Below are 22,524 nucleotides of genomic sequence, written 5' to 3'. Positions count from 1 at the left end.
TATTCCTATTTAGCCCAAATATTAGCCTTAGACTCCGAGAAATACATGTATAGTTTTTAAAATTCTGCAGGTTATGTACATATGAATAGCCTAACTCATTTAGCTTGAATATATATCTATAACTGCTTGAGTGTGTTTAATCATAGAAATGAAGTCTTTTTTCTGTAGTTAACATGTCACAAATGTTTGGTTTAGTTTCTGTAGAAAATGTTTCCTGACTGCAATGAGAGAAAGCGGAATACATTGTCCCCTCTGTCGTGGAAATGTGACTAGAAGAGAGAGAGCATGTCCTGAACGGGCCTTAGACCTTGAAAATATCATGAGGAAGTTTTCTGGTAGCTGCAGATGCTGTGCAAAACAGGTAGAGTAAATGCAACATAGCTCTTCTTTGAAAATGAAGGTTCTACTCTACTTTGAAAATCAAATTCCTATTTGAATTTTCTTGGTAGGTGCTGGTTTGAAGAGAAAGAAGTTACTTAAATTGGGTAGAAAGGCCAAAAAATCTGATTATAGATCTTGATAGATCATAAACTTATTGAAAACAGACTGAAAGATACAGTCTGTGAATTTGTCATAAGTTTTAGCATGGTATTTTTCTCAAAGTAATTGCTCATTGATTACCTAGTAAATGAACTAAATGAACAAACTGGCATTTAACTCATTTAAACCCCATTCTGGTACAAATTGTGATGGTAACAGCATCATTAATGCAATTTTGTACATAGAAATGGGCCAGATGGATTTATGTAGTCAAGGAGCTCTCTAGCTGCCCACTTTACTTGTGTTTATTTATGTGTTTAAAAAAAAAATCTCAGAATATTTTGCGGAAAACTAATTAATTTTTAAGGAACAGGTGAGAAAATCAGGTGTTGGCAAATAACTGGCATTAATTCTCCAGTCTGGATTTTATTCTGTTCATTTGAAGAGGGAGTGAAGTAGTGAGGGGAGGTTAGGCTTTGAGTATATCCATGTATTTATGGATTTATTGCTGCCACTTTTTCAAATAGCTAATAAAGTCAGTGAGCAAAACAAGTTGCTTTTTCATGCATTCACACAAGTCAGATCTGCTTTTCCATCTCTTTGAGGGAGGTGTTAACTGACAGGGCAATGAAGTGAAGCCAGAAAATACACTTGAGAGATTCAGTCTCTGCTTCTCTGTGAGAAACTGAAAAATGTTCCAGGTGTTAACCTGGGAACCTAATTTTTTTTTAAAAGCACTTTCTAACTCTGTCAGTTTGCAATAAAGAATAAAGAAATGCCCAGTACCGTAAGGCAAACCCATTACTGCTTTTAATTTACTTGGTTTTGGTCTATTATTAGTAGCATAGTTTCAAGTACAAAATTATTGTTAATTTTTTTTTCAGTGAGTTCATATCTGCATCTAATGGACAGAAACTTATTACTTATTTTCAGCTTCTTAAGAATTAAATCATTAAATTAAATGGAATATTTGGTTGGTTATGTTTATCTTGCTTTTCTTCTGTTGACAGTATCTCAAATCTTACAACTTCTGTTTGAAATTAAAAGTCACATTACATTTTGATCAATAATTTACAGATTAAGTTCTATCGCATGAGACATCATTACAAATCTTGTAAGAAGTATCAAGATGAATATGGTGTTTCTTCTATCATTCCAAACTTTCAAATCTCTCAAGATTCAGTAGGGAACAGGTAAGCAATATTTATTTATAAAAGGAGAATTTTTATAGTTCAAGTAGAATTGTTTAGAATTGTTTGGAGAACTATATGATAAAGTGTTTTTTGTTTGGGGGTATGTTTGTGTGTTTAAAGTATTTTGCCAAGTAACAGATTTATAACATTTGTCTTCAAGCTTGTTTAACTCCTGTAAGATTGCATCTGGGAGAGCATCTTTATAATTTACTTAAGCTTATGTTATTTAAAAATAATTCTAAGAAAAAAATCTACATTTCTTTAAATAAAAAACAGAGTTGAAGTCTGTTTTCTTTTGCAACTGAAATTACTTGAAAACTAAAGAAAATCCCTTTCAACTAAAATCTTTATTTGCTATCTGGGAAATAGAGTTGTTAAAAATTTTAATTCTCATAATAAGATGTCATGTAAAAGTAAGATGTGGTACTACTAAATTCTTAGTTCTATTTTAGTCCCCTCCCCTTTTTAAACTAGATCTTGGTTTGCTTTATCTTATTGTCTCTGATGTATATGCATTAAACATTTCTATGAAATGTACTTTACACAGAGTAGTGACCAAAATGTACATGTATGATTTTTAAAATAGTGATAAAACAAATATCCAGTTACCCACTATAACCCAGATTAAAAAATAGAACATTCTTTAGGGTCTTAGAATCTCCTTGTGAGCCCATATCCTTTTGAACCACATACTCCCAGAGGTAGCCACTCTCCTCCTTTTTAGGTTATTCATTCCCTTGCTTTTCTTTGTAATATTACCATCTATGCATGTATCCCTAGACATAAAGTGCTTAGTTTTTAACTTAGTTTTTAAACACTCAATAATAGCAAGTACACACATAGTTTTTGCGTAAGGAAAGGCAGTATTGGCAGTAGTGTGGAAAGGCTCCCAGGACACTGGATTAAGCAGAGTCTCTTAAGATTTTATTTCAGTAGCATTTCATTTCATGTGTTGCTAATTTTCAGTAATTAACTGCTCTTAAGTACTTAGGCTTATGTACTGTAGGCTTCTCTACTCAGATGAAACTGTTCTAGTCTTTAGTAATTTTCTGATTGCCCAGTCTGCAAAATTCTTTCAGATTCTCATTTTACTTGACTTAGCATCATTGGATGAAATGGGTCACTCTTGTAATTTAAAAAAAATCTCCTCAGGTTCCTTCATCCCTGTGCTTTCTTTATTATTGTACTTCTGCTGTATTGCAATTACTCAGCAATTTGTTATTAACCGAATAGATTATTCTTAAGTGTGAGGTGGCGTTTGTCTTGTTTAACATTGTATTTCCAGTTCTTGGCAAAGTTGCCGGTATGTATGATTTGTGTAATCACTGCTTGTTAAAGGACCAGAGTTTCTCCTCAGAAGTCTTGTTGCCTTCTCCTTTACCTCTCAGATCCACTTTGATTACTGATAGCAGTATTCCTCATCTGTGCTTTTCTTCTGACACTATTGTCACTTCCCTACCTCGAGCCTTCATCATCTCTCACTTGAACTATTACGTAGTCTTTTTATTGGTGGTCCTCCTCTAACCTGTCCTATATGCTGTTGCCAAAGTGGTATTTCACAAGTGCAGTTCTGATATCTTTCTCCCTGTCCTTATACCTTCTTCCTTGTACCTTGTCCATGACTTATCGTGACTCCATAGCAGTGTTTCTCATTCTGAATTGCATGGGCCAGTAAGGACTCTGTGAACTACCTAAACTGCCAAATATTTTGTGTATGTGTGTTTTTCTGGGGAAAGAATGTTGAGATTCTCAAGAGGTTCCATGATCTAAAATCCAACAACTGTTTTATCAGACAGAATTCTTTATTCTAAAGCCCTTTCTGATCTGGCACTTGCCTTGCATTTTTTAGCCTTTCTCTTTCTTGGCTAACCATCATTATATCATATGTCTTAGCTATATTGAATTATTTGTACCATTTCCTTGCCATCCTTAAGAAGCAGTATAAGTTAGCAGTTTTAAAAAATGGAGTCAGACTACCTGGGGCTACTAATTGTATGATCTTGGCAAGAAACTGTATCTCAGTTTTCTCCTCTGTTTTAAAAGGGGGGATGGTAATAATACTATTAGTACCTTATTGGGTTGGGAGCCATTAAATAGGTTAATAAAGGCAACGCATATTGAATCGTACCTTGCTTGATAAATGGTAGTTTTTATTTTTTTATTTTTTAAAGATTTTATTTATCCATTTGAGAGAGAGAGAGAGAGAGAATGAGCATGAGAGAGAGCATGAGAGGGGAGAAGGTCAGAGGGAGAAACAGACTCCCCATGGAGCTGGGAGCCCGATGCGGGATTCAATCCTGGGACTCCGGGATCATGACCTGAGCTGAAGGCAGTCGCCCAACCAACTGAGCCACCCAGGTGCTCCAGAATGGTAGTTTTTAATTATCACTCTCATCATTCCCTCACCTCCATACTTTTACAAGTAGTAGTCCCTTTTCCCACCACCCTAACCCACACTTTGCCAGTCAGTGGACTTTTTCTTTTCTTTGAAGATTTAGACCAAGTGTTAATCACTCCGTAAAATCTTCCCTGACCTCTAGAATTTCTTCCTTTTGGTACGCCCTTTCTTTATTCTCCAACTAGGTCCTCTAAGACTTTATTATATTTATTTGTTTACTGTCTTTCTTTTTAAAATCTAGAATGGGCTTCTTGGTCTTACTCATTTTTATGTCCTGTGCAAAATTCTAATTGTAATGGAAAAATTGTGTTTGTGTATGAATTATTAGTAAGGAAATTGGTGAAGGAAGGAAAAGAAGGTTGGTTGTTTTTGTTTTTGTTTTTTAATGTAGGAAGTAGGAAGATATGAAGCCAGAGTATAGTCAAGGTCTTGGGAGGAGGGAGATAATATGCTCAAATTAGGTATTTTGAGGAGAATTTAGTAAAGAGACTATTTTCAAAGCATAAGGTGTTGGGTACACTATGTGAGCAGCTGGAAATCACAAGTAGTTATCTACGTACTCTGGGTCTGCTGAAAGCAGAGGAGGGGAGGAAGTAGATACCAGAACTTGGAGAAAGTGAGCTGTATAGAGAGGGCAGCTGGGAGGAATGCAGCCAGCTGAGGCAGTGTTGGTAGGAAGGAGTCTGGGAAATAAATATCCTAACTCTCCTCTTGTTTTACCCTCCCAATTGCCTGCTGGGCTGAACCCAACTGGAAAGCAGAGAGGGGAGCCTATTGATGCAGGTCAGTCTCTCAGTACACAAAGCATGGTGAAAAATGGAGGAGAGAAGATCTGGAGGGACAGAAGATACCCAGCATATAAAGATTTCAGTTAGTAGCCAAATATATTGTAATATCCTATCAACTATGTTTCATAGCCTCCAAGTAGCTAGTACAAAGAAGAAAACATCTATTATGTTATTAACATTGTCTGTGATATAAAAACAAAATGTTTCTAATGAAAAACACAGCTATTCCTGATACTAAAAAAAATGATACTGATATGATTTTGCCCATAGCACCCTTAAAGAAAACTGCGATTAAACGTCATCTTTCCTGTGGTAAATACAAAACAAGGTACATAGGGCTGTAATTTAAAGGCCTCCTTCAAGGTAGCATATAATAATGCCTTATTGTGGTTAAAACTTTTCTTCCAGGGTCTTTTCTCTGATATTCTGGCTTAATTAATCTAGGTGTGTTGGTAGAATGGAGAGGATCTGTATATCCATGCAGTTCTCCGTGAAGATCATTGCTAGCAGCTGAGCTTTTTTAAACAGCTCAGTTTGGAGAATTTAAGGTCTTACTCTTTGTCAAGTTACTGGAGAACAGATACATTTTATATTGCTGATTAAGAACAGAACCGTGTAATTAACAGCTAAGCAGGATTTGGTGGCATTTTATGAAAATTCGTTGCTTTATTAAGACCTCTTTGTGGCAGAGTCAAAGGACTACCTAAGAGTAGAGCAGGTGTTTTCTCAGAATACAGTTTTCAGTATTCCCTCGTAAGTACAAATGGATGATTTAAACTCTGAACTTCATGGCTATGGAATTTTTTTTTTTTTTAAGATTTTATTTATTTATTTGACAGACAGAGATCACAAGTAGGCAGAGAGGCAGGCGGCGGGTGGGAGGAAGCAGGCTTCCCAGTGAGCAGAGAGCCCGATGCTGGCCTCGATCCCAGAACCCTGAGATCATGACCTGAGCCGAAGGCAGAGGCTTAACCCACTGAGCCACCCAGGCGCCTGGCTGTGGAAATTCTTAAAGTGGTGTCTGCATGTACCTATCTCAGCAGTTAAAAAAAAAAAAAATTTTTTTCAAAATAAATCTGTCGATCATTTTATTAATTCAACATAGATTTATTGTACTTTTAAACTACTGGGCACACTCTACATGTTCTAGAATACACAGGAATGAGTAAAACAGACACGGTCCCCTTTTCTATATATATAAACAGTTTAACTTCCAGTTGAATAATCCAAGGTAAACTAGCCCACTAGTTTCAGTCAGATCATTCAGGGTATAACTATTTACTATAAAGTAATAAATGTTAGAGGATGTTTAATAAAATTATCGCATTAGTATGGGGTAGTTTTCCATGATAATTATATAGCAGTCCTAGTTGTTTAAGGCCCTCTCTAGTTGATACTAATACAATTCTGGTTTTAACATATAAGAGTGTATGCTGTTTTCTTTAGCCACTAGAAGTGAGGAAGAGGAGGAAAGATGCATATAATCATTGAGATACCAGACACATTTTATCTTCCTTGGAAATTGTTTGGTCTGGTTGTAGGTTTTTCTTACTAATTTTGACTCTTTGAAAATATTAATCAGTAGATATCAGTAGGTGCATATAGTTTAGTCCAAATACAGCTCTTCACAGAGACTGAAAGACTGAAAGTTACAAGCAGTCTTAGGTTGTTCCTAACAGATTTCTTTTCAAGATGTTGAACACTTTAAGTGGCTAAATAACTTTCTTTTGTTTTGTTTTTGTTTTTGTTTTTTCTTGAGAGAGGACGTGTATATGGGACATGGAGGGGGGCAGAGTGAAAGGGAGAGAGAGAAAGAATCTTAAGCAGGCTCCATGTCAATGCAGGCCTTAATCTCGTGACTCTGAGATCATAACCTGAGCCAAAATCAAGACTCCGACGCTTAACCAACTGAGCCTCCCAGACGCCCTGCTAAATAACTCTTTATTAAGGAATCTGGTATAAGTATTAGATAAAATGACTTTTCCTTATTTATAAACATTCTTTATATATTGTAGATGCCAATCCTTTATTCCATGCATTACAAGTATATATATATTTTTTTTTAATTTTTTTTTAACTCAAAAAAAATTTTTTTTTTTTTTGCCATTTTGTAAAACACATAAACATAGATTTTGGGATTTTTCTTCATATTTTTAAAAGACTAGAAATGAAATACTTCAGTATTTTGAAAATTTTGCTTTAAGGAATATTGCAACTTAATTTAGCATTAAATGGCATAGTCATACATAATTTTAATTCTTTTTCTTCCTTTTTAAAAATGTTTTATTTATTTAAGTAATCTCTATTTACTTGGGGCTCACAAACCCAAGATCAAAATTTCTACACTCTTCCAACTGAGCCAGCCAGCCAGGGGCCCCTTTCCTTTTTTTTTTTTTTTTAATTTTGGAAAGGATGCTTAACATGAGCTAGCTAGCTATCCTCTTAACAGATTTATAAGTATATAATATAGTGTTCTTATCTATTGTCACAGTGTTGTACAACAAATCTCTAGAACCTATCTTGCATAACTAATGTTTTATACATATTGATTAGTAACTCCCATTTCACTGTCTCTTAGTCTTTGGCAACCACAATTCTGTTCTTTGCTTCTATGAGTTTGACTAGTTTGCATAGTTCATATAAGTGAAATCATGGAATATTTGTGTTGTGACTGGCTTATTTAACTTAGAACATTCTCAAGGTTCATTCATGTTGTCATTTTCAGGATTCATTCATTTACAGGATTTCCTTTTAAGGTTGAATAATCAGTTGTATGTATATACCACATTTTCTTCATTTTCTTTATCTATTTGTATCTTGTATCTTTATACATTTACAAGATTGTTTATGCCTCCTGGCTTTTATGAATAGCCGCACAGTGAACAAGGGAATGCTAATATTTCTTCATGATCTTGATTTCAGTTGTTTGGGTAAATACCCACAAATAAGAATCCTGAATCATATGGTAGTTTTATTTGCTTTTTGAGGGGGAACCTTCCTACTGTTTTCCAAAGTGGTTGTAACATTTTTCGTTCCCACCTACAGTGTACATAGGTTCCAGTTTTTTCCCACACCCTCACTAATACTTATATGCTTTTTTGATAATAGCTGTCATAAGAGGTATGAGATGACAGCTCATTGTGGTTTTGATTTGCATTTCCCTGTTCATTAGTGACCTTGAGCATCTTTATGTATACCTGTTGGCCATTTCTATCTCATCTTTGGAGAATTATTCAAGTTTTTAGCCCATTTTGTAATTGGGTTGGTAGTTTCTTTGCTGTTAAGTTGTAGGAGTTCCTTATATATTTTGGAGATTAACCCTTTATCAGATACATGGTTTATAAATATATTTTCTCATTCCATAGGTCATCTTTTCACTCTTTTGGTTGTTTCCTTTGCTGTGATGAAGCTTTTTAAGTTAGGTAGTCCTACTTGTCTATTTTTGCTTTTATTTCCTGATTGCAAATGCCTTTGCTCAGTTTTTGGCTAGTCTTGTTATAGTATCTTTTGACAAAAATATGATATTTTTACTTGTATATACATATATATAATTTTTAAATGATTTTTGCATTTTGTGTCATGCTTGAGAAATTTTTTTCCTATGTCAAGGTTGTAAGATATTTTCTTCTTTGAACATTTTAAAGCTCTGCTTTTCACATTTATTTTGAATGTATAATGTGAGGTAGGAAAAATTTCCCCATTTGATTAGCCATTTGTCCCAGTACCATTCATTGGGTCAATTTTTTCTCACGGATTTACAGTGCCATTTCAGTCCTGCACATCTCTGTGTTCTGTTCTGTTCATTTGCTTATTCCTCTGATATCAGGCTATCTTAATTACTGTTGATTCAACAATAAGTTTTAATATCAGGTAAGGAAAATTTCCTTCCTTGGTTTACTTATAAAATTGTTTCTACTGTTCTTGTCCCCTTGATATTCCATATAGATTTTAGGATCAGACTTTTGAGTCTCCTGAAAATCTCTGTAGAGATTTTGATCAGAAGCATTATAGAGGTTGAATTCATTGAAATCATAGATTTGTAGGGAACTGATATCATATGATCCTGATTTTCCCTGCTAGAAATATAGCTTGTCTTCCCCAGTTTTTTTAATGTGATTTTTTAAAAAAGATTTTTGTTTATTTATTTGACAGAGCTAGCAAGAGAAAGAACACAAGCATGGGGGAGCTCGAGAAGGAGCAGCAAGCTCCCCACTGAGCAGGCAGCCCCATGAGGGGCTCGATCCACAGACATGGGATCATGACCTGAGCTGAAGGCAGATGCTTAGTGACTGAGTCACCCAGGTGTCCCTCCCCCCCCCTTTTTTTTTTTTACAGATTTTATTTTTTTATTTGACACAGAAAGAGAGATCACAAGTAGGCAGAGAGGCAAGCAGAGAGAGAGGAGGGGAAGCAGGCTCCCTGCTGAGCAGAGAGCCCAACTGGGGTTGGGGGGGAGGTGGATCCCAGGACCCTGAGACCATGACCTGGGCTGAAGGCAGAGGTTTTAACCCACTGAGCCACCCAGGCGCCCCCTCCCCCCCCTTTTTTTTTCTAAGATTATTTATTTATTTATTTGACAGAGAGAGATAACAAGTGGACAGAGAAGCAGGCAGAGAGAGAGGGAAGCAGGCTCCCTGCTGAGCAGAGAGCCCAATGCGGGACTCGATCCCAGGACCCTGAGATCATGACCTGAGCCGAAGGCAGCGACTTAACCCACTGACCCACCCAGGCACCCCCTCTCCCCCTTTTTTTAAAAAGGTTTTTTTTTTTTTTATTCATTTGAGAAAGACAGGGCAGGAGTGGGGGGGTCGGAGGTGGCACAGAGGGAGAGGGAGAAGCAGGGAGCCCGCCATGGAGCTCCATCCCAGGACGCTGAGATCATGACCTGAGCTGAAGGCAGACCCTTAACCGACTGAGCCACCCAGGTGCCCCATCTCTTTTTTTAAAAGAGCATTTTTTAAAAATGTGCTGAAAGAATTCCATTTAGAGCATGTGTAATTATGTTTTGTTGTATCTTTTCCTAGTAAAACTGTTGTATACAGATGGATCTTTTTTCCTGTTTTGTAATCTAAGTGATTATTACTAGTGAGTAGGAATAGTCCATATTTTTACATTAAGGTTGTATTAGCAACTGTTGACTTATTAGTTCTCATAGTTCCAAATAATTTACCTGTAGATTCTCTTAGACTTACAATGTGGAAAAAAAATTTTTTTAATGTAATTTTATGTCTTAGTGCTTCATGTCATAATTTATTGCATTAACTAGGATCTCTATCCAATAGTAAATAGCAGGCACCTTTTTCTTGTTCTTGATTTTAAGTGGGAATGCATCTAAAATTTTATTATTAAGTATTATGTTTACTGTAGTTTTTTAACATAGGTATTTTTTTATCTGTGTCATAATGATATCACTCTGAATTTAAGATTTCCCCATTAAATGGTTCTGTTCAAAATGGAATCTTTTGGGGCACCTGGGTGGCTCAGTGGGTTGAAACCTCTGCCTTCCGCTCAGGTCATGATCTCAGGGTCCTGGGATCGAGCCCCGCATCGGGCTCTCTGCTCAGCGGGGAGCCTGCTTCCTCCTCTCTCTCTCTCTGCCTGCCTCTCTGCCTGCCTCTCTGCCTACTTGTGATCTCTGTCTGTCAAATAAATAAATAAAATCTTTAAAAAAAAAAAAGGAATCTTTTATGGAATTAAAACTTATATACATTTGACACCATTCCCAGATATTCTGGTACTTAAGGTGTAGGCATTTGTATTTTTAAAAGCATTGTGAATGATCAGGATTTTTTTTGTTTTTGTTTCCATTATGGAGGTTGCATCTTATTGAATGGTTATTCTGCATCAGATGAAATGATCTTTTAAAAATTTTAATTGATAATATGGTGGTGCCAGTAATAGATTTTCTGTTGTTGAACCCATTCATGCATTTCTGGAGTAAATGAATGGGCTACCAGTAGTAGCCCAGACATGGTACAGGATGATTAGGAAGGGCTAGAGTGATGATAATGACAGTTATAATGGAAAATAGAGAACTGTAATGGGAGAGGGAAGGGAGAAAGCATTTGAAAAGGGCATTAAATTTGATATTAAAATGTTTTAAATCACTTTTGTGGTTGTATACTCCCATCAGTGAAAAAAATAAAGAATGCATTCCTAGTACATGTATGTTTATTTTAAAACTATGCATGTGGGGCACCTGGGTGGCTCAGCTGGTTAAGTGTCTGACTCTTGGTTTTGGCTCAGGTCATGGTCTCCACGTTGTGAGATCCAGCTCTGCATCAGGTTCCTAGCTCAGCAGGAAACTGCTTCTTTCCCCTTGCCTCTCCCTGTGCTCTCACTCACCCTCTGTCTTTCTCTCTAAAATAAATACACAAATCTTAAAGTTAAAATAAAATAATAAAAAACATGCATGTATTTTACAGTTCTAATACTTTATGTACATTTTAAAGCAGGCAAAATTTAAGTGAGCTAAAGATGAAATCGTTACTTTAAAAATAAATTTTGCTTAATGGTATGAGATATTTTTATTAATGTTTTATTAATACTTTTACTAAAACCAATATTGTTGACTATACTTTCTAGAAATTTTTTTTAAAGATTTACTTAGAGCACACACACACACGTGCATGAGTTGGGGGGTAGACGGAGAGGGGAAAGGAGAGAATCTCAAGCAGACTCCCTGCTGAGCGTGGAGCCTGTCACAGGGCTCAGTCTCACTACCCCAAGGTCATGACCTGAGCCAAAATCAAGAGTTGGATGCTTAACTGACTAAGCCACCCAGGTGCCCCCTAAAATTTTTTAAATCTTAGTTTAACACTATGACATAATCAAAGATTTGAAACTAAGTTCTTTTTACAGTGATACTGATTTTGCTGACTGTCATGGCTGAAAAAGATATTTACCATACAAAAGCTTATAGAACCAAATAGAAGAAGTATGTTACAGGTTGAGCTTACTAAAATTTTCAGTTCCATTCATTAAATGTCAAAAGAGCTTTGTTGAAATTTTCATCTTCCCTAATGATGTTACAGTTGTTCTTATAAACCAACCAAAAGTCGTTACAGTGTTTTTAAAGGACACATTCAAAACCCAGTGATTATATTTATTTGGAAGATTTTATTTGTTTTTTATTTTTTATTTTTTTAAGTAAGCTCAATGCCCAGGTTGGGACTTGAACTCAGAACCCTGAGATTAAGAGTCGGATGCTGTACTGACTGAGTGAGTCAGGTGTCCCTATTAGAAAGATTTTTAAAAGATTTAAAAAAACAATTAGAAAAATCTGTTACCAAGTTTAAAAATACAGATATGAGATTTTTAAAAAATAGGTGACACATACTGTTTTCAGTGACAAATTCAGAACATCTCTTTAATAAATGCAGTCTCCATAATTTGAGTTTATTTTAAAAAGGTGTTTAGTCTTCACATTGTTAAAATGCCACCTTTAGCTGAAGAGACAGATTAGTATCTGCTGGAAAGGTACAGAAAATAATGGTTTACTAGTTTCCTCTTTGGGTGTGAAAACTGGGAAGCTCGCTTGCTGGCTCAGCATTGGATAGATGTGTGTGGAGAGAGAACATGGTTATTTTCATAGAAGGGACGGTCTTTGGGAGGGTGTCTACACTAAATAAACCTTGTTGTATGTAGCTCTATTATGAAAAACAAATCAAAAAAGGAAAATTCAAAAAGAAAACATTTGTTAGGCAGCTAATATAGTAACGGTTTTGTTTTTTATAAAAAAAGTAAATAAGCATTTTTCTAGGTTTAACAACTCTTTTAATTCTGGTATTGAGATATAAAAGCAGACTTCTGCTTGGTACAGTTCTTTGCCCACTACCTGTCTCATTTCTGTTAATGTTTCTGCTATTAAAAGGCTTTGTTTCTATAAAATTGACCACTCTGATGATATTCTGTAATGCATAAGTGACAGTCCCCATTTGGAACATACCCACTCTTCCCTCTGGATTTCTCTAATACTGCATATGACATAGGGCTCCAGGACAGGGTGCCTCTGAAGATGTCAAATTGTTCTGTATATTAAATGTTGGAAAGTCTAGTTCCTTTTTTGGAAAATATGAACATAATGAACATTTAAATCTTTTCTTAAAACTACTCTTTTGGAGGCTGCATCTTTAAACCACATTCTAGTTACAAGTCAGAAAGTTCACAGATTCTTGCTTCTACCTCAGCTTTCAAAAACTAGGTAGTCTAGGTAGAAGAGTCTCTTTGAAGGTCTGAAGAACCTGGGGAAATACTATCATGCTAGGGATTTAAAATAATTCTGTAAAATTCTGTATTCTCTATATATTTGTAATTGCATAAACTAATTTGAAAAGGATGTAAATAAAGATTTAATAAGCAGTTTTCTTACCAGAATTTATTTAAAAAGTAATGCTATAATTATTTCATAGTTCAGAACTATTTGAAGTTCAGGCTTTTTTTTTTTCTTTCTTTTCTTTTCTTTTTTTTTTTTTAAAGAGAGAGGGCATGCATGTGCAAGTGGGGGAGGGAATAGGGGGAGAGAGAGAATCTCAAGCAGGGTCCGTGCCCAGCACAGAACCTACATGGGGCGCAATCTCATAATGCTGAGATGACCTGAGCCAAAATCAAGAGTTAGATGCTTAACTGGCTGAGCCACCCAGGCATCCTGAAGTTCAGGCTTTTAAAAAAATTCAGACTAGTTATTTCATTAGTAATTCAAGTTAATGAATCTGTAATGTGCTTTTTTACTTGAGGTATTAACTTTTCCCCCCTCTATTCTTCTTAAGTAATAGGAGTGAAACATCTACATCTGATAACACAGAAACTTATCAAGAGAATACAAGGTAAGCTTTTGAAAATTTTACTACTTTAGTACATAATTTCTGTCACTTTATAATAGATTTTTTAATTAAAGATTTTTTAAAAAATTTTTTTAAAGTTTTTTTTTTATTTATTTACTTGACAGAGATCACAAGTAGGCAGAGAGGCAGGCAGAGCGAGAGGAGGAAGCAGGATCCCTGCTGAGCAGAGAGACCGATGTGGGGCTCAATCCCAGGACCCTGAGATCATGACCTGAGCCAAAGGCAGAGGCTTTAACCCACTGAGCCACCCAGGCGCCCCTAAAATTTTTTTATAAAATGAAATCATCAGATATAATGCTAGACTAGCAATTAAATAAATGCTACAGATGCTTTTACAGATCACATTAAATTAGAATAGTGTAAATCTCCTCTTTTACTGTGGTCCGGTTTCTTCCATGCATTATTTAGGTAGAGATGTCAGTATTAAACTGTCCCTTGCTGAAATTCTGAGGTATTAAACTTCAGTGATGCATGATCCTCAAAAAATCCTTCAAAATGTTTTGAAATGTTGATCGTTCTGATAATTGACACTATTGTTTTCACTTTTCCTATGAATTTTGGATGTTAGATTCCTAGAGACTGGGATAGACTAAGGATCTGACCTTGATGGGAATCTTTTTAATAAAAAGTTTTGAGGTCCTAGGGCGCCTGGGTGGCTCAGTGGGTTAAGCCGCTGCCTTCGGCTCAGGTCATGATCTCAGGGTCCTGGGATCGAGTCCCGCATCGGGCTCTCTGCTCAACAGGGAGCCTGCTTCCCTTCCTCTCTCTCTGCCTGCCTCTCTGCCTACTTGTGATCTCTGTCTGTCAAATAAATAAAAATAAAAATCTTTATAAAAAAAAAAAAAAAGTTTTGAGGTCCTAGATATGGGACACCACAGGGTGTTTACAACTTTCAGGAGAGTTACAGAGACACCTGTTGGCCTTACACAAATGACTAAATTTAAGTTGTTTGGACGTAACTGCTTAACATATGGGGCAGCTAAGTTTGTTTTTGTTTAGGGCAAAGGCACCACGAAAAAATGTACTGAAACATTTTAAGGGTACTGTAAACTGAGATTGTTTGGGAACATCCGTTGTAGATCATTTACTGAAAATAGTTTTTGCAAAATGAGGAAATCTTTGAATAATAAGTATACTTTTAAAAAAAGAAACTTAAAATAATTGGTCAAAGAATAGGAAAGCATCATTTTTGTTACGATTTCACCTTAAGTACATTTCATTTAAAATTATTTTATAGTTCTTCTGGGCATCCTACCTTTAAGTGTCCCTTGTGTCAAGAATCAAATTTTACCAGACAGCGTTTACTGGATCATTGTAACAGTAATCACCTATTTCAGATAGTTCCTGTGGTAAGTACCTGTGTTAAAGACAGTCTTCTGTTTAAATATGCTCTTCCATTTATTTTACTTCATGTGTATAAGGGAAAGTAGTTGATTAAAACTTGGATGGGGCATTATCAATAAGGTAGACTTTTGTCAACAAAAAATTGATGACCAGAAGTAAAATAAGATATTTATAATTCCACTAACTCACTTATAGAAAGGGAGATGGTTATTACAAGGGTGATTAAGAGAATAGGCTGGAGGAGAGTGAAATCATGAAAGGTGAACTGGGGATTTTCATTTGAGGAATGGCAGAACCAACCTCTACTGGGACCTCTCAATTTCTTAATCTGTAGGATTCAGGCAACTGGATCTGGCCTGGTGGACCTGTTGCAGGTGAAAGCTTTTATAAATAAGAATGAAGTCAGTAGGTGTTTTTAATTGTATCCTTGCAGAATCTAGTATATGAATGCATAAAGCACAGAAGGAAAAGAATCATTCTTTCTTTTTGATGCATACATATCTTTTTGATGCCATTTTGAGGCTGTGTAAAAAAGGGGGAGACCTTTTTGATGAATGAGGGAGACAGTGGACTGCAGGATTCCAGCATTGTGTTAATGGTCCTACAAGTACTCTTTTGGAACATGAGTTACACAGATAAGTGATTTCAGCTGTGGATGGTACAGGAGAAACTGAGCTGGAAGAGATACGTCCTTTTCAGCTGTACATTTTGATATGTATTTTCTTCAGAAATAAGAGTAGAAAGAACATTTCATAAATAAAATAAGGATTATAGGTATTTCTAAGCAGATTTAGTTGGTTGTGCTAGAAAAGTTGTGAAAGATATGCCTCAGTAACTACTGAGACTACATTTAAACTCTTACATAGCACTAAGGGAGACACACCACGTTCTCTGTTCATTAGGGGACGGTCGGTTAATAAACAAATACAATTGCCAAAGATCTCTCCAGGAAAAAATCTCACATTTAAGATATTTGATTTGTTTTATATTGCATTGGCCAATTTTTGTTCTGCATTATTTTCAAAACAGCACAAACTTTGGTTAGAGTCCAATTACCAAAAGTTTCTTCTTACTTGATTGGAATGTATCATCCATTCACTTTCTAGCATGTCCTTCATTTAAAACCTTAAGGATATGATTTGAAGTTTACTTCACTTTCATTTTACTTATAAATAAAATTAAGCTAATAGTGATTATAGTTACTTGTGGTTCAAATGAGATTACATACTAGCTAATGATAGCAACTGTGGCATTATTAAAGGCTGGCTGTGATGTTTCTGTTCAAACAAATCTCTGTGGTCAGAGATATAAATAATAGAATGTATATCTCTTTTTTATTGTGTTAGATTACTATACTTTATCTGAGGTACTTTGGTCAGGAAATGATGATCTCTTGAAATTTGGACCTTAGAAGTGATTTTTTTTTGAAGATTTTATTTATTTATTTGACAGAGATCGCAGGTAGGCAGAGAGTCAGGCAGAGAGAGAGGGGGAAGCAGGCTCCCCACTGAGCAGAGAACCTGATGCAGGGCTCGATCCCAGGACCCTGAGATCATGACCTGATCTGAAGGCAGAAGCTTAACCCACTGAGCCACCTAGGCACCCCAGAAATGATTTTTATATAGACCTTTTCAGTAACATAAGCTTGTGTTGTTTTAATACTTCCAATAATTAGTATGTTTGGATATTTTCATTATATTTAAAACATTCTGTTTCTCATAGACATGTCCTATTTGTGTGTCTCTTCCTTGGGGAGATCCTAGCCAGATTACTAGAAATTTCGTTAGTCATCTAAATCAAAGACATCAGTTTGATTATGGAGAATTTGTGGTAAGTGAAATTCTTTAAGCTTAAGAAAATACCCTGTAAATATTCAAGTTTAATTAACTTTTTCAGTCTAGACTTGAGTTTTGAGACAAGCTATTGTTTTTATTATTTATTTATTTATTATTATTATTTTAAAAGATTTTATTATAGAGAGTGATATTGAGAGAGGGAACACAAGCATGGGGGAGCTAGAGGGGGAGAAGCAGGCTCCCTGTTGAGCAGGGAACCCCATATGGGGCTCGATCCCAAGATGCTGGGACCATGACCTGAGCCAAAGGCAGATGCCTAATGACTGAGCCACCCAGGCACCCCAGGGTTGTTTATATAATAATATTGGTGAACTTTGGTTCTATATTTGTGGAAGTGGTACAAGTTAAATTTACTGTTTACCTCCTGTACTAGAGAGATAATTAATGTAAGACGAGTAAACCCCCAGATTGAACAAAATGACTATTAATGTGAAAACTGTCTAGATTTAAGGGATAATTATACCTGCTTAGAGAAGTAAAACTGGTGCAACAGATGGAGGAGAATGTTGTTCTCACGTAGTATAAATTGCTTCTTATAATAGATTTCTTATATCTACATATGAGACACATTATTTTTTTTAAAGATTTTATTTGAGAGATTGAGTGAATGAGAGAGCAAGAGAGATCACAAGGTGGGGGAGGGACAGGAGGAGAGGGAGGAGCCAACTCCCGGCTGGACAGGGAGCCTTACATGGGGCTCCATCCCAGGACTCTGGGACCATGGGATCGTTACCAGCGTCGAATGCAGACACCCAACCAACTGAGCCAGCCAGGTGCCCACATCCTTGTTAAAAAAGAGGGAGCATAATTATTAAATAAAGCCAGATTGAGTAGATTCTGGTTTTAGACGATCACTTTAACAGGCATGAGAGAAGATATAAAAAAGATCCCTAAAGCAAAAATGGGGTTACTTTCTACCTCCCAAATGTGTCATTATAATTTTTTAAAGAAATTAGATGACTTTTGTTTTATTGTGAAATTACATTTTATTCAACTACAGTGAATTAAAACCATATCTAATTCAATATTAATCCTGATAAAGAATGGCTGATACTTATTTTCCAGTTTAGGTAAGCACAGGCATGTGCAATTCTGACAATGACATGAACAGAATTTATTTTTTTCTCTGTTCTCCAGTGCTGAAATTATATCATTATTGATAAATTTTTTATTTTGTGGAATTTGCATTTTTAGTTATATTGTTTTAAAATAACACCTCAAATGTGTAAAATTCATGTGTACTTGTATGATTTTAGCATTTTTATGAAATACAGATTCTTAAATTCTCATTTTAAGAAAGTTTACTGTGGACAATATGATTTGCAAAAATGGAAATATATTTTATAAACCGCTTTTGATCTGTTGTGATATTGTAATCTATTTTGATCAATTGTCCAGTTTTATTTTGCCACAGAAGAGTATGTAATTTTAATTATTCGAGATTGTCAAGTGGAAGCCCATTTTAAAGCAAACCCATAGAACATAACTGATAGCAGCAAGTAGAATTAAGTGAGGGAGGGTGGTGTAACTAAGATTGAGGAAGCTATAGTTTTTAGCTTCATGTTAGGATTAAGAAGCTGCTATTTAGTTCTCTTAATTCAATAAATGCTTATTTTCTTTAAAATTAAATTTTTTAGATAATTTGACATTGTTTTCTAGAGATGACACATTTATTATCACTTAAAATTGTGGGTTACCTTTAACTGTACCTTTAATTAACTACCTCATATTAAAGCACTATAACTTTCAAATTTCATTTTCTGCTGATCCTAATTTGTTGTTTATCAATTATATTTAAATAATTACAACTGAACTTAATTACTAAAGTTCAGACATCTAAATCTTATGTTTTAAAGGATAGCATATATTGTAACGAACCATTTTAAATGTGTTAATATATTGGGCAAAGTATTGAGTAGTGGAGTATGTCTTTCCTATTGATATGTTAATGTCATTGTTTTTAGAATCTTCAGCTAGATGAGGAAACCCAGTATCAAACTGCTGTTGAAGAATCTTTTCAAGTAAACATCTGAAGGCTATAGACATCTCGCATCTTTGTACCTGCAAGTGCCATCTTTAAGGGGAAAACTACATGAAGTCACCGTTTCAGTAACTTGACGTGTATATTAATAAAAGTAATTCAGTCTATTGATTTAGTTTTTTAATTAAAAAATAAAGGTGGGCTATCTGAAAACTTCATCTTTTTGATAAGTTAAAAATGAAAGTTAGGACATTATCTTTAAAAATATTGAAATGGACAAAAGGGATTCCATGTTGTACTTCTCTTTTTTTATATTACATAGTCTTAAATTTTTCCTTATGTTGCTTTTGGAATTTGGTGCAGTTCCTCCCATGGACGTTCTTGTACACAGATAACACACAGTAGCACACTCTGAAAGATGTGATTGATAGAAACCTACTAAATCTGAGCCAGTTACCAGAGTTGCAGAATGGAGACTTGAAGTGCTAAATGAAACAATCCAAAGGAAACTTTTTTAATACAGATTCTAGCTGAAGAATCCAACTATAAGAAAATTGTATTTATATAATGTTTAGTATTTTTGAAGACTAGTGAGATTTCTGTAATAATTATAACTCTTTAAAAAGTGAAAGTTCATTGTAAAAGTATTTCCTTTTTGCCTTAGAAGGAAATACTAAGAGAAAAATTTATTTCTTAGGTGGGAGGTTGGTAATTTCAAATCTTGTTTGTTTGGCCGACTAATTTGTAAGCCTAAAGTATATTAAGCCAAATTATAGCTCTTTGTCCTCAAAATTTTCTAGCCAGTATTTCTCTTTAGCTAAGATGAAACTTTGACTAGAAACTCCCAGTTGGTGATATCATATTCTACAGGTATGTTTAAATGAGAGGTTTGGTTTCATTTCAGTTTAGAAACTCATTCAAAGCTAAAGATGTGTATGTAGATATGCATATACTTTTTTATGTGTATTTACACACACATATGCATGCAATTTGTCAGGTTATATACAGAATTTCTATTAAGATTTTAAAAATGGACAAGCAATATGGGATTGAATATCTGATTTGATTAAAATTTTTTATATCACCAAATTTTTAAAAAGTAACGGCCAAATGCTAAGTGGTTTAGTTGGCTACTGTTACACCTTAAAGTTGAATTTACACACATAATTACCTTGTTTATATGGTGCTCATTTGTTATTCTCAAAGATAATGCATGACTATGAAGTAATGAGATTGATGCTACCAGCCACTCTGTTTCACTACTTCTTAGTCAACACTGGGTTTGTTCTTAGTATTTATTAATAAGAATCATAAAATAACTTGTACTAGAAGGCCTAAATCACAGAATGAAAGAGGAAGTGTGTATTAGCTGACATTCCATACTAATATGCATTGTTTATGCTTTCTTTAAAATAACTAAAAGAACATAAAATCTCAGAAATAGTTTGCTGCTAATATATACATATATTGTATGAAAGGGTATATTTTGGTTTTGTTAAAACCCTGGTTGACTTTTCTACAGTGAACATTTTTTTTAACTTGATTTAATAAAAATGTTAATTTTGAAAGTGGAGTTTTGTAAAAACCTTTTTCAGTCAAACAATGACTATGGTAGTAATAACAATCACCAAAAAAGCCATACATCTTGATGAGCATATGCCTTTGTTCTGTCATTCGAAAGAGTGATGTTTACTATGTGCTTGAACATTTTCTCTGCAGTTACATGAGTGTAATTGTAAGAATAGCTGTTTAATGAACTCTTTTTAAAAAGATTTTTGACCATAGGTTTTTCCAGTTTAAAGCAATAACTTTATTACTTTCTTTCAAAGTTAATACTTCCAGTATATCAAGTTTTAAACCATTCTGAGATTTGAGAACTTCTTTAAAGGAAAATTGTAGTAGAGATCATCTTGATGAAATTGTGTTTGGAAGTTTGTTGATTAGTTAAATATCAATAATAGTCTTGTGTGTCTTTCCTATAAACTTTTCTTAAGGAAAATATTGCCCATTTGCTATTACCTGGGAACTCCTCAGTATGGAAATGTTTGTTTAATCTCACCTTTTGTCAGTGGGTTAGGAATAGGGACAGGCTTTACAGATTTGCAGTTTAAATTAATGAGAAAGTCCTTGTTTTTAACATGCTTATAGCTGAGTCAAAATAAAGGAGGGAAACTAATGATTGCTGATACCCAAATTTCACAATACCACTTCTAGGAAAGCGATTTCCCTCAGCAAGTTACAGTTTATGTTGTTAAACAGAGTCTTATTTGAGATGTATTGCTTTATTTTTCAATTAAAAGTGGTTTTCTCCTACTTGTGTGTCTAATTAAAATTTTGTCTAGAGGCAAACATGATAGCATTTAATTCTCATAACTCACCCTGGAAGACATGTAGGAGATAACTCATTATTTTGCTCTTGAAAAAGTGGATAGGAGAAAGCTACCACATGCTGATGCTATATGTTGCATTTAACTTTATAAACCTATTCTATATTTCAAATGTTAATCAATTTATAAGGCTATTTGTCAAGTGTTTATGCCGCAAGATTTTCAAATCCTGTTAGCAACCAGGCAGAAAGCTAGTTAACTGGTTAATAAACACTTTTAGATGGAGAAGTTACCCTTAAGTAAGATATCAGGGTTGTAAGAACATCTTGCCAAATACAATGTCATACCTTTTGGGTTGCTTAAGTATTAACTATAATCTTCATTGAATCATAACTTTTATGGAAATCTGTTATGGCTGCTGCTCAAAAGAATAAACCTTTTGAGGAGCTGATGACATTTTAGCCTTTGTGACCCAGAAAACATGTAAATACATGTAGTATAAAACTGATGATAGAAACATGAATAAAAGTACTCGTTCCATGATACCACTTAGTGTCAATATAATTTTCTGATTATGCAGTACAATTTTGAAAAAAGCGTGGAATGAGAAGGAGTTAATGTTAAGAAATTAATACAGGAGCTTCCAAAAATGAGTATTACCACCTGCCTTCCCCCTCTAATCTGACAGCAGTTGTCCAATCCTGGGGCTGAGAGAGGTGACCGTTGCCACACTCCCACCCTTGAAATGAGAAAGATAAATGTGTGTATTCCATTATGTACTTAACTGGCAAACTTGCATTCACTATACCATACAGTTTCCTATGTTAATAAAGGAATTCTTGAGAGTATAATGGTCAAGGACATATGATTACAGAATTCAAAATGAGCAGGGCCTGGGAGTGGATATGGATTAGACCCAATCAGATGAATTATAGCTGTTCTATGGAGAGGGAGAAGAAACAAAGGAAAGGCGAATGAAAGAAATTACCTGTCAGTGTGGCAAAATAATGCATGATAATGTGCACAAAGTGAACAGTAGCCTCAGTAATCAGAACTAGAAAAACATCACTAGAATCCCGTAAATCCCCTTATTTCTACTTGCAGTCATAACTCGTTACCATCACAAACTTTTAATACCACAGGTTGTTTTGCCTGCTTTTATACTTTATAGAAAAGGAAGGACAGTAAAAATTATATCTGGCTATTTTTGCTTAACATTGTTTTGAGGTTTTTATATGTACGTCTTAATTTTGTCAACCGCTACCTACAGTAACTTTTCTTTTGTCCAGAACAAAAAAGCTGAATGGTAGCTTT

At 34.9% G+C, this 22,524-nt stretch overlaps 1 protein-coding gene across 5 annotated transcripts in view; it reads left to right on the top strand.

Moving 5' to 3' along the window:
• The window catches only part of RNF138 (ring finger protein 138), a 39,591-nt gene extending 17,835 nt beyond the window's left edge, over positions 1 to 21,756 (top strand). The window contains exons 2-7 of one of the 5 annotated variants that reach the window (XM_032859679.1): positions 196 to 361; positions 1,558 to 1,673; positions 13,628 to 13,684; positions 14,940 to 15,051; positions 16,769 to 16,876; positions 18,867 to 21,756. In XM_032859679.1, the coding sequence (XP_032715570.1) occupies positions 196 to 361; positions 1,558 to 1,673; positions 13,628 to 13,684; positions 14,940 to 15,051; positions 16,769 to 16,876; positions 18,867 to 18,935 (628 nt within the window). In that variant the 3' untranslated portion in view covers positions 18,936 to 21,756. The other 4 variants (XM_032859680.1, XM_032859682.1, XM_032859681.1 and 1 more) reach the window with 4 other exon arrangements.
• Positions 21,757 to 22,524: the final 768 nt, after the last annotated feature.

Source organism: Lontra canadensis, unplaced genomic scaffold (genome assembly GCF_010015895.1).
Source record: "Lontra canadensis isolate GAN:19392208 unplaced genomic scaffold, GSC_riverotter_1.0 scaffold17, whole genome shotgun sequence".
Lineage (NCBI taxonomy): Eukaryota > Metazoa > Chordata > Mammalia > Carnivora > Mustelidae > Lontra > Lontra canadensis.
The sequence above is the reverse complement of the archived record's forward strand: the minus strand, read 5'-3'. Positions and strand labels throughout refer to the sequence as shown.